This window comes from Salmo salar, chromosome ssa18, assembly GCF_905237065.1.
Source record: "Salmo salar chromosome ssa18, Ssal_v3.1, whole genome shotgun sequence".
Classification (NCBI taxonomy): Eukaryota; Metazoa; Chordata; class Actinopteri; order Salmoniformes; family Salmonidae; genus Salmo; species Salmo salar.
In genome coordinates this window covers 83,600,352-83,614,515 of record NC_059459.1, presented here as the reverse complement: position 1 = coordinate 83,614,515, position 14,164 = coordinate 83,600,352, and the positions used below count along the sequence as shown (strand labels likewise).

The window sequence follows — 14,164 nt, the reverse complement described above, 5'->3', positions numbered from 1 at the left end:
TTTTACGAGAAAAATGGCATAAAAATTGATTTTAAACAGCGGTTGACATGCTTCAAAGTACGGTAATGGAATATTTAGAAATCTTTTGTCACGAATTGCGCCATGCTCGTGACCCTTATTTACACTTCGGATAGTGTCTTGAACGCACGAACAAAACGCCGCTATTTGGATATAACGATGGATTATTTTGGACCAAACCAACATTTGTTATTGAAGTAGCAGTCCTGGGAGTGCATTCTGACGAAGACAACAAAGGTAATCAAACTTTTGTAATAGTAAATCAGAGTTTGGTCAGGGCTAAACTTGGTCTGTGTCTAAATGGCTAGCCGTGATGGCTGGGCTATCTACTGAGAATATTGCAAAATGTGCTTTCACCGAAAAGCTATTTTAAAATCGGACATATCGAGTGCATAAAGGAGTTCTGTATCTATAATTCTTAAAATAATTGTTATGTTTTTGTGAACGTTTATCGTGAGTAATTTAGTAAATTCACCGGATGTTTGCGGGGGGTATGCTAGTTCTGAACGTCACATGCTAATATAAAAAGCTGGTTTTTGATATAAATATGAACTTGATTGAACAAAACATGCATGCATTGTATAACATAATGTCCTAGGGTTGTCATCTGATGAAGATCATCAAAGGTTAGTGCTGCATTTAGCTGTGGTTTTGTTTTTTGTGACATTATATGCTAGCTTGAAAAATGGGTGTCTGATTATTTCTGGCTGGGTACTCTGCTGACATAATCTAATGTTTTGCTTTCGCTGTAAAGCCTTTTTGAAATCGGACAGTGTGGTTAGATTAACGAGAGTCTTGTCTTTGAAATGCTGTAAAATAGTCATTTGTTTGAAAAATTGAAGTTTTCGGATTTTAGAGGAGTTTGTATTTCGCGCCACGCCCATCATTGGATATTGGAGCAGGTGTTCCGCTAGCGGAACGTCTAGATGTAAGAGGTTAATAAATACTTTTTTCTTTACATAGTTGAATGTTCTGACAACAAAATCACACCAAAATAATCAATGGAAATCCAATTTATCAACCCATGGAGGTCTGTATTTGGAGCCACACTCAAAATTAAAGTGGAAAACCACACTACAGGCTGATCCAACTTTGATGTAATGTGCTTAAAACAAGTCAAAATGAGGCTCAGTAGCGTGTGTGGCCTCCACGTGCCTGTATGACCTCCCTACAACGCCTGGGCATGCTCCTGATGAGGTGGCGGATGGTCTCCTGAGGGATCTCCTCCCAGACCTGGACTAAAGCATCCGCCAACTCCTGGACAGTCTGTGGTGCAATGTGGCGTTGGTGGATGGAGCGAGATATGATGTCCCAGATGTGCTCAATTGGATTCAGGTCTGGGGAACGGGCGGGCCAGTCCATAGCATCAATGCCTTCCTCTTGCAGGAACTGCTGACACACTCCAGCCACATGAGGTTTAGCATTGTCTTGCATTAGGAGGAACCCAGGGCCAACTGCACCAGCATATGGTCTCACAAGGGGTCTGAGGATCTCATCTCGGTACCTAATGGCAGTCAGGCTACCTCTGGCGAGCACATGGAGGGCTGTGGGGCCCCCTAAAGAAATGCCACCCCACACCATGACTGACCCACCGCCAAACCGGTCATTCTGGAGGATGTTACAGGCAGCAGAACGTTCTCCACGGCGTCTCCAGACTCTGTCACGTCTGTCACATGTGCTCAGTTTGAACCTGCTTTCATCTGTGAAGAGCACAGGGCGCCAGTGGCAAATTTGCCAATCTTGGTGTTCTCTGGGAAATGCCAAATGTCCTGCACGGTGTTGGGCTGTAAGCACAACCCCCACCTGTGGACGTCGGGCCCTCATACCACCCTCATGGAGTCTGTTTCTGACCGTTTGAGCAGACACATGCACATTTGTGGCCTGCTGGAGGTCATTTTGCAGGGCTCTGGCAGTGCTCCTCCTGCTCCTCCTTGCACAAAGGCGGAGGTAGCGGTCCTGCTGCTGGGTTGTTGCCCTCCTACGGCCTCCTGCACGTCTCCTGATGTACTGGCCTGTCTCCTGGTAGCGCCTCCATGCTCTGGACACTACGCTGACAGACACAGCAAATCTTCTTGCCACAGCTCGCATTGATGTGCCATCCTGGATGAGCTGCACTACCTGAGCCACTTGTGTGGGTTGTAGACTCCGTCTCATGCTACCACTAGAGTGAAAGCACCGCCAGCATTCAAAAGTGACCAAAACATCAGCCAGGAAGCATAGGAACTGAGAAGTGGGCTGTGGTCACCACCTGCAGAACCACTCCTTTATTGGGGGTGTCTTGCTAATTGCCTATAATTTCCACCTGTTGTCTATTCCATTTGCACAACAGCATGTGAAATGTATTGTCAATCAGTGTTGCTTCGTAAGTGGACAGTTTGATTTCACAGAAGTGTGATTGACTTGGAGTTACATTGTGTTGTTTAAGTGTTCCCTTTATTTTTTTGAGCAGTGCATATATATATATATATATATACACACACTGTAACCCCCCTGGTCTGAACCAGTAGTTCCAGGTGTTCAAGGCCCTTTCGTTCCATTGACGTAAGTCACATGTCAATCCGTCAGTCAGTCAATTTTAGGTACATAAGCTATATGACCTTACATTCTCCAGGACAGTCGGGACACATCCCATTCCTATTTCATTGTTGTAGAATGTTGTTCCTGTTCTGTTTTTAAGCTCGCTGCTTTTTCTTGAGTTCACCAATCTTTTCACCCTCTCTCTCTGTCTCTACCTCTCTCTCACACACTCTGCCTCTTTCACACACATACATGTACACATACCCACCTGAGGAGTATGTTGGGTGTGTTTGGTACTGTTCCATTAATTTCATTCCTGCCATTACAATGAGCCCATCCTCCTATAGCTCCTTTCACCAGCCTCCTCTGATACCCACACATGACAGGGCTCTACGCTGACCTTTTTTACAAGGAGCAATGTGCACCTAAATTGAAAAATGTAGGTGCAGACAAAGAACTTTAGGATGAAAAATGAGATAATAAAGCCAGAATCCTAGTCCCACAGCAACATATTTAGACGCATATGTGAGGAAAATGGTCGCACTGTAGAGCTCTGCATGACATGGCAAACGCTGCACATGTTTTCCTCCTAGTCATTGACTCTTTCATTCCATCCACCTAAATCATGTCAACCTTTCGTCCAGATTAAAAAAACCTTCTTAATTGTATGAAGTCCAACTAAGCAATCGGATAACAAAAAGCATAAACGGGTGTGTTCAAAAACTTTTTTTCTGCTGTGCCTATAGTTTAGCTTGCCCATATCACCAACCCCCTGTATGGCATAAGGAAAGGGTTCCTGGGTATAAAAGGGGTGTGTGACCAGATGAGACTCCATATTGCCAATTTAACACATAAACACAATTCATTCAAGTTAAGCTCATCGTTCCTTACTTTCATAATATGTTCATAATCACAATATAAATAGCAATATGGCATGATAATATATTCTAAATGGGACAAAGGAATTAAAATAGCACAAATAAAGAATAGTGAATTTGGCTCCAACAGCTTCTACTGAAGAAATCTGATCCCTTGTCATCCTCCTTTATATGTTTGGAATCCTGCCACCAATCCGGTACCCTTTGCTGAAGAAATGATCTCTCTTCTCTGAAATCAGCTGACTTGGTGGGAGGGGGAGTATAGTACTGGAGTGGTGAGGTGGGAGGAGAATGCGGGGCTGGTCCACTATAAGACCTGCAACACACATCGCCTCTTTCTCTTTCATCTTCTCTATTCCTCTGACTGCAGAACTGAAACAAACCATCTCCAAGAGCAGAGGTAAGTTAAAAGTGATGAAAAGATGCTAAGATGTTTAATTTTTATATTTAGTCAGAATTTTTATCGTGTGGGCATCCTTTGCTAGTGGTGGAGAGTCGACTCTAAAATAATAGATTCCTCAGCTCGTTGCCCGTTGACTCCCAGTGTCATGCTTCCATTCCACTAGGAATCGACTCCTAAGCTTCAGTACTTTTTGCAAAGGATGACACTGAATAGTTGCCATAGGCTACTTCCGAGAACACAAAGTCTCCATCCACCAGGCAGTCAAAACAGTGCATCCAGTAATCTGAAGCTGTGTCTCGCAATGCTATACTTTGCTATTTTCTGGCTTGCAATGTCTTGCAAGTTAACTAAAGTAGGGGAAATCAATGAGTAGCATTGAGCAATAACTGAAGACTGAATACACACATCTTTCATAAAGAATAGATTTTGCAAGAGCAGGAGAGCCAGCAAGGGAGAGAGAGGAGGGACAGGCAGACAGACACTCGGAACCATGTGCACAGGCTATATCTTGGTAATCAGTATCTCGCAATGTCTTGTCTTGCAATACCTCGTAAATTCATCAAAGGTATATTACAGTATAGATTAGGTTATCAATAAAGCTTCCCTGTGGCTCAGTTGGTAGAGCATGGTGTTTGCAATGCCAGCATGGTGTGTGCAACGCCAGGGTTGTGGGTTCGATTCCCACGGGGGGCCAGTACAAAAAAAAAAGGAAAAAAAATGCATGAAATTAAATGTATGAAATGTATGCATTCACTACTGTAAGTCGCTCTGGATAAGAGCGTCTGCTAAATCACAAAAGAAAAAAAAAGTATGCCTAAACTATTCTATACTGTACCAGCACTGGAGTAATACAGTTTCTCTGGAGCTCTGCAAGGTTGGTGCCCCACCCTAAATAAAATGGAATGCATCAGTGACTGCCACTCACAAACTATAGACTACCAATCACTGTTCATGGTGCCGAAATTGCGACAGGTCTATGCAGCTGCCAATCGAATCAATTATAAGCTTTCTGTAGTGCCAGGGCATAAGGCCTATAGCTTTTATTTAGCTAATGGATAAAAGTGTATTGGCAGGCCTATTTGTTCATCATTTTCTCATGTTAAGCCTATTTCACGAAGCTAACCAGCAGACGCGATGTCTGCTGGTTGGCGGCAATCATGTAATTAGCATTCTTCAGTAATTAAAGTTGGAGATTCAAACACTGCAGATTTTAAAATACATTTTCGATGCAACATCATATTAATCAGAAACCAATATGTTTTTTTAATATACAACGGTCTTGTATAGCCCACCTGAACCTGCATGAACATCAGTCTTCCTCGCGCTCCTCGCGCTCTCGCCCAGCTTGGATAGAAAGTTGTAGTGCATAAACCAGTCTATTAATGCCAAATAATACAGCCTAGTCTCAGAGCATTTCGTATTATTCTGTACGTAAATTTGAGACACACCATTTATTATGATATGTTAACAACTTTTCAAGCACTTACTACTTTTTATCTACTTTGCAACTACTTATTAACATGTTAGGAAACCCTTCCCTTTACCATAACTTTAACCCTTTTAGCAACCCCTAACCTTAACCCTTTTAGCTAACCCTTCACCTAACCCTAACCTTAACACTTTTAGCTAACCCTAACCCTAACCTTAACCCTTAACCTAACTTCTAAACTTAACCCTAAACCCTAACTCTAACCTCTAGCCTAGCTAACGTTAGCAAGCTAGCTAACAATAGCCACCTAGCTAGAATTCGTAACATACTGTATCATACGTTTTGTAATTTGTAACATATCATACAAAATGGGTGATGGACATCCACAAATTAACATGTTCTATATGAAACGTAACATATCATACTAAATGGAGTGTTTCGGATTTACAAACATAGTAATATGAAATGCTCTGGTTACTAGAGATTGTTTCATTATGCAGTGTAGACTACAATCTATAGCTATATACTGTAGTTAGCTGCTATTTATACACTTTTTATAAAAATTACACATCAAATAGCCTACTAATGAAGAAAACAGTAGTCAGCTTGACGAAAAATTCAGCCGCTATTTATTGTTTACTCTGGTTAATAGCTTTTACAAATGGGCTGAAATATTCAAGTTAAATGAAATCAAATTAAATCCAATTTAAGAGACTCCCCTGGTCTCCTGATGTCCTCATTGCTGCTTCTCTGCCTGTCTCTTTTCTCTTTCTTTCTCTTAGGAAAAAGTCTCTATGTATCTGTTTCTCTCTCTTTTTTCCATGAAGAGGCCTATAGCAGCTACAGTATGTGACTGTGTCGCCTTGTATTTTTGTGTGCAAATGTTTTCGATGTTTTCACCATGGCTTGTAGGTCCAGGTTGTGGGCTGACTTGTTCTATACTGAGTATTGCCAACCCAGACAGTCTTTCATGAGACATTGTGCATTATATGTCCTTAGCGCTGCACACAACTTAAACTTAGTCCTGAATGCTGCATGCCAAGATATACTGGAGATAAGGGACTGTTGATATGGCAACCACACAACTCAAACACCAGTTCACCAGTATTAACGAAATTGCAAACCACTTTTTGGGGGTCAAGCCCTCAAGAGCAGTTCAAATAAAATGTTATTGTCACGTGCGCCGAATACAAAAGGTGTAGACCTTACAGTGGAATGTTTACTTACAAGCCCTAACCAACAACGCAGTTTAAAGAAAAATAAATGTTAAGTAAACAATAGATAAGTAAAAAATAAAAGCAATAAAAATAACAGTAAGAACAACAGTAGCGAGGCTATATACAGGGTACAGAGTCAATGTGCAGGTGCAACGGTTATTCGAGGTAATTGAGGTAATATGTACACGTAGGTATAGTTAAAATGACTATGCATAGATAATAAACAGAGTAGCAGCAGTGTAAAAGAGGGGATGGGGGTGGGGGGGACAATGCAAATAGTCTGGGTAGCCATTTGATTATCTGTTTAGGAGTCTTATGGCTTAGGAGTAGAAGCTGTTGAGAAGCCTTTTGGACCTAGACAGTCTGTGACTAGGGTGGCTGGAGTCTTTGACAATTTTTAGGGCCTTCCTCTGACACAGCCTCGTATAGAGGTCCGTTTGGCCCCAGTGATGTACCGGGCTGTGCGCACTACCCTCTGCGGTCGGAGGCCGAGCAGTCGCCATACCAGGCAGTGATGCAGCTGGTCAGGATGATCTCAATGTTGCAGTTGTATATATATATTTTTTTTTTAATATAGAAGATGATGTGTAAGAACTAGAATATTTCAGTGCGCAGCCTTGACATATTCCATGGGATGGTGCAGCACACTCTCTACACCAATTGGGAAGCATCATGCTCATGCCAGTCCTTTCTAGAATGCAAAATGTGTCTTCCTAGTAGGACTCCATTTCATCGTGTGTTGGTAGTTGAGCATGAGTTGACTCCTTCAACTCCAACCATAGGACTCGGAGTCGATTCCAAAAATCATGGAGTTGTTCACCCCTGTGCCAACTCGGTGCCCTTGGTAGCTTCTTCCCAGTAATCTCTTTGTGTTGTTACCTAGCAACAACATAGTCACTACCAATATTCCCTCTAAAGCTTACTACAAGCTCAACGCAGCATGTTGCAATGTCGTTTTTCATCACAAAAGGGGCGGCTCCTTGTAACATGCTCCAGTAATCAACATACTTTTTTACTTCCTGAATATTTAGACGCCTTATCAATCCTTCTGCAGCTGTGGGGGCAGTACTGTCACTTGGTTCCTTCATCTGATCTATAAGCTATATAGGCTATTCATCAAAGTATCCTATTTTGCATTGATAACCAAATATAATCTCTTCGACTGTTCAAACAGTAAACCAAACAAGCCACCCAAAATGATATTTTGTTTAGAAGTAATAACTAGTGATTACAGTCTATTGTGAAATGGAAGAACCGGCTGTAGCTGGTAGAACCGGCTGATTTTTTTCTCAGTGACCAAAATATGATGAAACTCTATTTTTAAAAGACCTTCGCTCTGCAATATTACTGTTTGTCACTCTTGAGACGCCGTAGCCAGTATACTTCCTATAAATAATCTGAATGAATCTGATAACTCAAGAAATCTTAGTCGTCTTAAATCTAACTATGATGTTTGGTGCAGTATTTCTCAGGTGAAAAATGTTGCTGAACTTTGGCTTGCCTCAAGAAAAACATTTGTGTGCACGAACAGCCGAAAAAACCCTTGCCGAAGACCAAAACGAACAAAAAGGTCACAAAATTCCACCATAATATATGCACAAACTGTTTTGAACTGTTTCAGATTGGGTAGCATGTGGACACCTTTAGGGACCAAGTGTTCAGTTTGAGATTCAGCCTTAAAATGTCACGTCCTGGCAAGGGGTGTTTGTTTTGTGTGTTTCGGGGGTTTTGGTTTATGTTATCTATTTGTATGTGTTTATCTAGTTTTTCTATTTCTATGTTAGTTTTGTCAATTACCTCCAATTATAGGCAGCTGGTTGTTGTTGTCTCTAATTGGAGGCCATATTTAGTTGTGTTTGTTTTCACTTGTGTTTGTGGGTGGTTGTTTCCTGTATAGTCTGTGCACCTTACGGGACTGTTTTCGTCGTTTGTTTTGTTTAAGTAATTTTTCCTTCAATAAATAAGATGATCAATATACCCGCTGCATTTTGGTCCACTCCTTACGACGACTGTGACATAAAATGCTTTTCCAAACTCCTAGAGTTTGTTGAGTTCACACCGTTATTGAGATTGTTGATTAGTTTGATTCTTCCATATACAGTATAACATTCCTCAGTTGAAATGTCATGTTCTCTGTCTACAGAGATAACTCACCTGTCAACATTATTTTCCTTGGGTGGATTACACAACTAAAGACCATCATGGCATGCAAGTAAGTGTCAACAGATTTAATTGTTATTTCAAATTCTATTGAACGTTTACGATTATTGAGGGACACAATTATAAATATTTGGGTATGGTTTCCTGGGCCTAGATTAAGTCTACTCCAAGAGTAAAAACATTCTCAATGAAGAATAGCTCAGGCTTAATCTGAATCAGGGAAACCAGCCCTTAGTCCATTTAAAATCCATTTAATCCTGTCGGTCACAATAGTGAGAAGACATTCTTCTTTTGTACTTTACCGGCTCTAGAAGTTAAAGTTAATAAGTCATTATGTATTATTAAGATATCTAGTATGATTCAGAGATGTTTCATATGATTTCTCAAAATGGTCATAAAATCAAGGTGCATTTTTACAGATTATTTTCTTTGAAAATATAATTAAGGGACTACACCGACTAAACCAAACATTAGGAAATAATTCCTAATATTGACTTACACCCCCAATTATAGCCTCAATTCGTCGGGGCATGGACTCTACAAGGTGTGGAAAGCGTTCCACAGGGATGCTGGCCCATGTTGACTCCAATGCTTCCCACAGTAGTGTCAAATTGACTAATGTCCTTTGGGTGGTGGACCAATCTTGATACACAAGGGAAATTGTTGAGCGTGAAACACCCAGCAGCGTTGCAGTTCTTGACGCAAACCGGTGTGCCTAGCACCTACTACCACACACCATTTAAAGGCACTTAAATATTTTGTCTTACCTATTCACCCTCTGAATGGAACACATACACAATCCATGTCTCAATTGTCTCAAGGCGTAGGAAGCCTTCTTTATTTAACCTGTCTCCCCCTTCATCTACACTGATTGAAGTGGATTTAACAAGTGACATCAATCAGGGATAATACCTTTCAACCTGGATACACCTGGTCAGTCTATGTCATGGAAAGAGCAGGTGTTCTTAATGTTATGTACGCCCAATGTAGTTTACATATATGCCTTCATTTTACATTGAATCCATGCTTGTGGAATATGAAAGATTGTCTCAGATCTCTCAGATATCATATGATTCTAAATGTAATTTTATTCAAATCAGAACCAGTATTACATCTATGAATTTATTTCACAGGACAAAATACATTCCATCAAACATAGAAAATATCATCTCAAAAAGTATCTGCATCCAAGCAGGACCTCCTGCACGGTATCATCTGGTGACAAAGAAACAGAGTCTGGATGAGGGTGATCAACTCAGAAAATGGACCTTTGGAGAGAGAGATCCCGCCAAGGTCAACAAAACCATACTGATAGTGGGAGAGACAGGAACAGGGAAATCAACTCTGATCAATGCCATGGTCAACTACATCTTAGGTGTAGAGAACAAGAACCAAGTCTGTTTTGAGATTGTTGAGGAGGGAAAAAAAAGTCAGACTGAAAGTCAAACTACAGTGGTCACTGTTTATGAGGTGTTTGGATATGAGGGACTGAGAGTCCCCTACTCTATCACCATCATTGACACTCCTGGGTATGGAGACACCAGAGGGATCCAAGAAGACAAACTGATTGCTGAAAAACTGTATCAATTATTTACATCTTCAGATGGGATTCACCAAATTGATGTTGTGGGTTTTGTGGTGAAGGCAACTGAGAATCGACTCAGTGACAGACAGAAGTACATCTTCGATGCAGTTTTGTCTTTATTTGGCAAAGACATGGAGAAGAACATTGTAGCCCTCATAACACACTCAGATGGTGGGGAACCTACTACTGCTCTGAAGGCCCTGGAAGTAGCAAAGGTCCCTGGTGCCAGAAATGAGAAGAATCAACCTGTTTATTTCCTTTTCAACAACCGTCAGCGTAATGCTTCTTGTGTAACAGAGAAACAGGCCAAGAAAGAAGCATCCGCCATGAGAACTGCACAGGAAACATCAAAAGAAGGCATGGAGGAATTCACAGAGTTCCTTGGGGACGTAATACCTCAAAACGTGAAGATGACAGAAGGAGTTCTGAGAGAGCGCAAACGACTGGAAGCGTGTATCATCAACTTACAGGAGAGAATTGAGATGATCGAGCTGAAGCAGAATGACATCCAGCAGACTCAAAGAGCTCTAAAGGAGCACAAGGAAGAGATGGAGAGCAACAAGAACTTTACATTCTATGTTGATGAGCCTTACACAGAAAAAGTCAAACTGGAGACAGGATGGGCTACCACCTGCCCAACCTGTCAGGAGAACTGTCACTCTCCAGATTGTTGGAATTGGACACCACTGTCATGGTGCATTGCTATGAAAAGTAGCAAATGCACTGTGTGTACTAAGAAGTGCTCCTCCTCAACTCATGAGAAAAAACAAGAAATATATGTAAATAAGACCAGAAAGGTAGAAATGACTCACAATGATCTAAAAAAGAAGTATGAAATCAATGAGAAAGGGCTGGGTGAAAAGGGAGATTTGATCTCTACACTTGAGGAAGAATTGAAGAAAGCTGAGGATGAAAAATTCAGTCTGCTGGAAGAATCATACCAGTGTGTGATGATCCTGGAAGAGATTTCTCTAAAAGCTGATGCATTGTCCACTCATATACACCTGGACTTCCTGATTGAGAAGATGAAGGGGACAGGAAACACAGAGAAGGTTCAGAAACTGGAGGAGATGAAGAACAGAGCTGAGGAGGAACCCAAGGAAGGGATGAGTTACTTCAGAACTGGATTGAAGTGGGGAGGTAAAGTACGTGATTTCTTTCAATGAAAAGCGCTCATATGATACAGAGTAAAGAATTTTTCAAAAGCTTTGAAAACACCTACTTTACTCTTGCACCTACATCTAGTTTTTATATATACATATGTTAACTATATGTAGTTTAAGACTTGTGGTTCTTGGACTTAAATCAGTTCAAATATGTATTTATCACTGGAATGTCATTGTATCTGAACATACCTTAATTTAACATGTTTATCAATGTGTATGGAGGGGAAGAAAACATATTATAATACATTATCACTAACAATTTTGAATTGCTATGAAGTGATTGTCATATCCTACAGTATATATAGATAACTGTCATATTTGTCGTCACACATACACTGGAAAGTGAACGCTGGAACATTTGTGTATGTTGTCTAGATGTTTCCATATAAGATATATATATAAATAAATCAACACAACTGCATCATATGAGTTCTGACTATCTTGTATATTGTCAGTCTTTGTTTTGCGACTGCCATATATTTTGATCCAAGGAATGTTAATTCCATCAAGACTGATGACCCCAAAGAATTCACTTGAAGCTATTTCAGCAGCAAACATTGTTCATTTTGTGTTTAATAGCACATGAGCAATATGAGTACAGTCAGGAGCCGGTCTGGAAACTGGGTTTAAATGTCTTGCAACAGTTTTTGTTTTTAAATAACATGGAAGGAAAGAGTGTAAAGATGAGCCAGGAAGTTCGAAGAGAGCGCAAACAGCTGTAAATTGTACCTACATGTATTAAAATGTCAAGATTTGAAAATGTACAACTTTATTGTAATTCACATTACTACAAACTATTTTTGAACATTGTCCCATATACTGTAGATCAATGTTTCCATTATGAAATACATTAAATAAATCAACACAACTTCGTTATGAGTTCGGCCTCATTTTATAGTCTCTAAGTTTTGTAACTGACCCCATGTTTCTACAGAGTGACTCACCAAATCAGGCTTATATGACTTTGATTGATTGTACACTTTACACAGACTATCACATTCATGAGAACTGAGTACGTTATCTACTCAGTATGAATGTTCTGGAGCACAACATGTCCTCTCTGAAATATTGCCATCTCTGAGAGGGATGGAGGGGTAATGTTTTTCCTATTGTGCAGTACACCATGTCTGGTTTGCTGACATTACCAAATTATTTTGCTTTTAGCTAAAATGTACTATATTCTGTAGTTCTCCTCACAACCAGCTGGTTTAAGTTACTAAAATGGATAGATGGATAACTTTTCTAGTATATTTTCATCTTATTAATAATTAGACATACAGTATTATACTTTTGTATAGAAAAATAAAATAAGTGTGATCTCAGGTTGCTTGTTTGAATCCCCAAGATGGCAAGGTGGGAAAATCTGTCGTTCTGCAACTTGAGCAAGGCAGTTAACCCCCAGCAGCAACTGCCCCCCGGGAACCGATGACATGGACGTCGATTAAGGCAGCCCCCTGCACCTCTCTGATTCAGAGGTACTTACTTGTACTTCAAACAATGTGTATGCAGGTTGCTTAGGATTCAAACCTTCTCAAACAGTCTAATTCATACTCTAGTTTTTGGTCCCATATGGCTAGAAATGAATGGTAAATAATGCATCCCCAGACCCCCTTTCACTTTGTTACTTGTTGATAGTGACAGTCCATTCATACCTCTTGACTTTTTTCACAATTTGTTGTGACTAAATTTAGATTATTTTGTCACTGGCCTACACACAATATCACATAATGTCAAGGTGGAATTATGTTTTTACATTTTTTTACAAATTATTTAAAGATAAAAAACTGAAATGTCTTGAGTCAATAAGTATTCAACCCCTCTGTTAAGGCAAGCCTAAAAATGGTCAGGAGTCAAAATATACCTTACAAGTAACATTATACATTGTATGGACTCACTCTGTGCAATAACAGTGTTTAAAATGATTTTTGAATAACAACCTCAACTTTTGTAATGTCTCACAAAGCACCTATTGGTAAATGGGTAATAAAAAAGCAAACATTGAATATCCGTTTGAGCATGATGAAGTTATTAATTACACTTTGGATGGTGTATCAATACACCCAGTCACTACAAAGATACAAGTGTCCTTCATCACTCAGTTGCCGGAGAGGAAGAATACCACTCAGGGATTTCACAATGAGGCCAATGGTGACTTTAAAACAGTTCGAGTTTAATAGCTGTGATAGGAGAGAACTGAGGATGGATCAACAACATTGTAGTTACTCCACAATACTAACCTAATTGACAGAGTGAAAATAAAGAAGCCTGTACAGAATACAAATATTCCAAAACATGCATCATGTTTGCAACAAGGGACTAAAATAATACTACAAAAAATGTGGCAAAGCAATTAACTGTTTGTCCTGAATACAAAGTGTTATTGGATTTGCCCCAAACATATAACACATTACTACTAAGTCCCACTCTCCATATTTGTATTTGTGGTCCTGGCGACTGGACCTTTTTTGGAACACCATTATTTTGGTCTTACTGAGATTTACTGTCAGGGTGCAGGTCTGGCAGAATCTGTACAGAAGATCTAGGTGCTGCTGTTTATAAAAAGTTGAAAACAAGTTCTCATTTACAACTGCGACCTGGCCAAGATAAAGCAAAGCAGTGCGAAACAAACAACAGAGTTACACATGGAATAAACAAGCGTACAGTCAATAACACAATAGAAAAAAAGAAAGTCTATATACAGTGTGTGCAAATGGCGTGAGGAGGTAAGGCAATACATAGGCCATAGTAGCGAAGTAATTACAATTTATCAAATGAACACTGGAGTGATAGA

General features: G+C 40.1%; 2 protein-coding genes across 2 annotated transcripts in view; one reads left to right on the top strand and one right to left on the bottom strand.

The window, feature by feature from the left end:
* LOC106596013 (basement membrane-specific heparan sulfate proteoglycan core protein) overlaps positions 1 to 14,164 on the bottom strand; it is a 221,626-nt gene that overhangs the window by 59,547 nt on the left and 147,915 nt on the right. The window lies entirely within an intron of this gene.
* Positions 3,689 to 12,233, top strand: LOC106578026 (uncharacterized). The gene is made up of 3 exons (XM_014156574.2): positions 3,689 to 3,813; positions 8,606 to 8,674; positions 9,756 to 12,233. Exons 2-3 carry the CDS (start codon positions 8,664 to 8,666, stop codon positions 11,371 to 11,373), a joined length of 1,629 nt encoding a protein of 542 aa, XP_014012049.1. The 5' UTR covers positions 3,689 to 3,813; positions 8,606 to 8,663; the 3' UTR covers positions 11,374 to 12,233.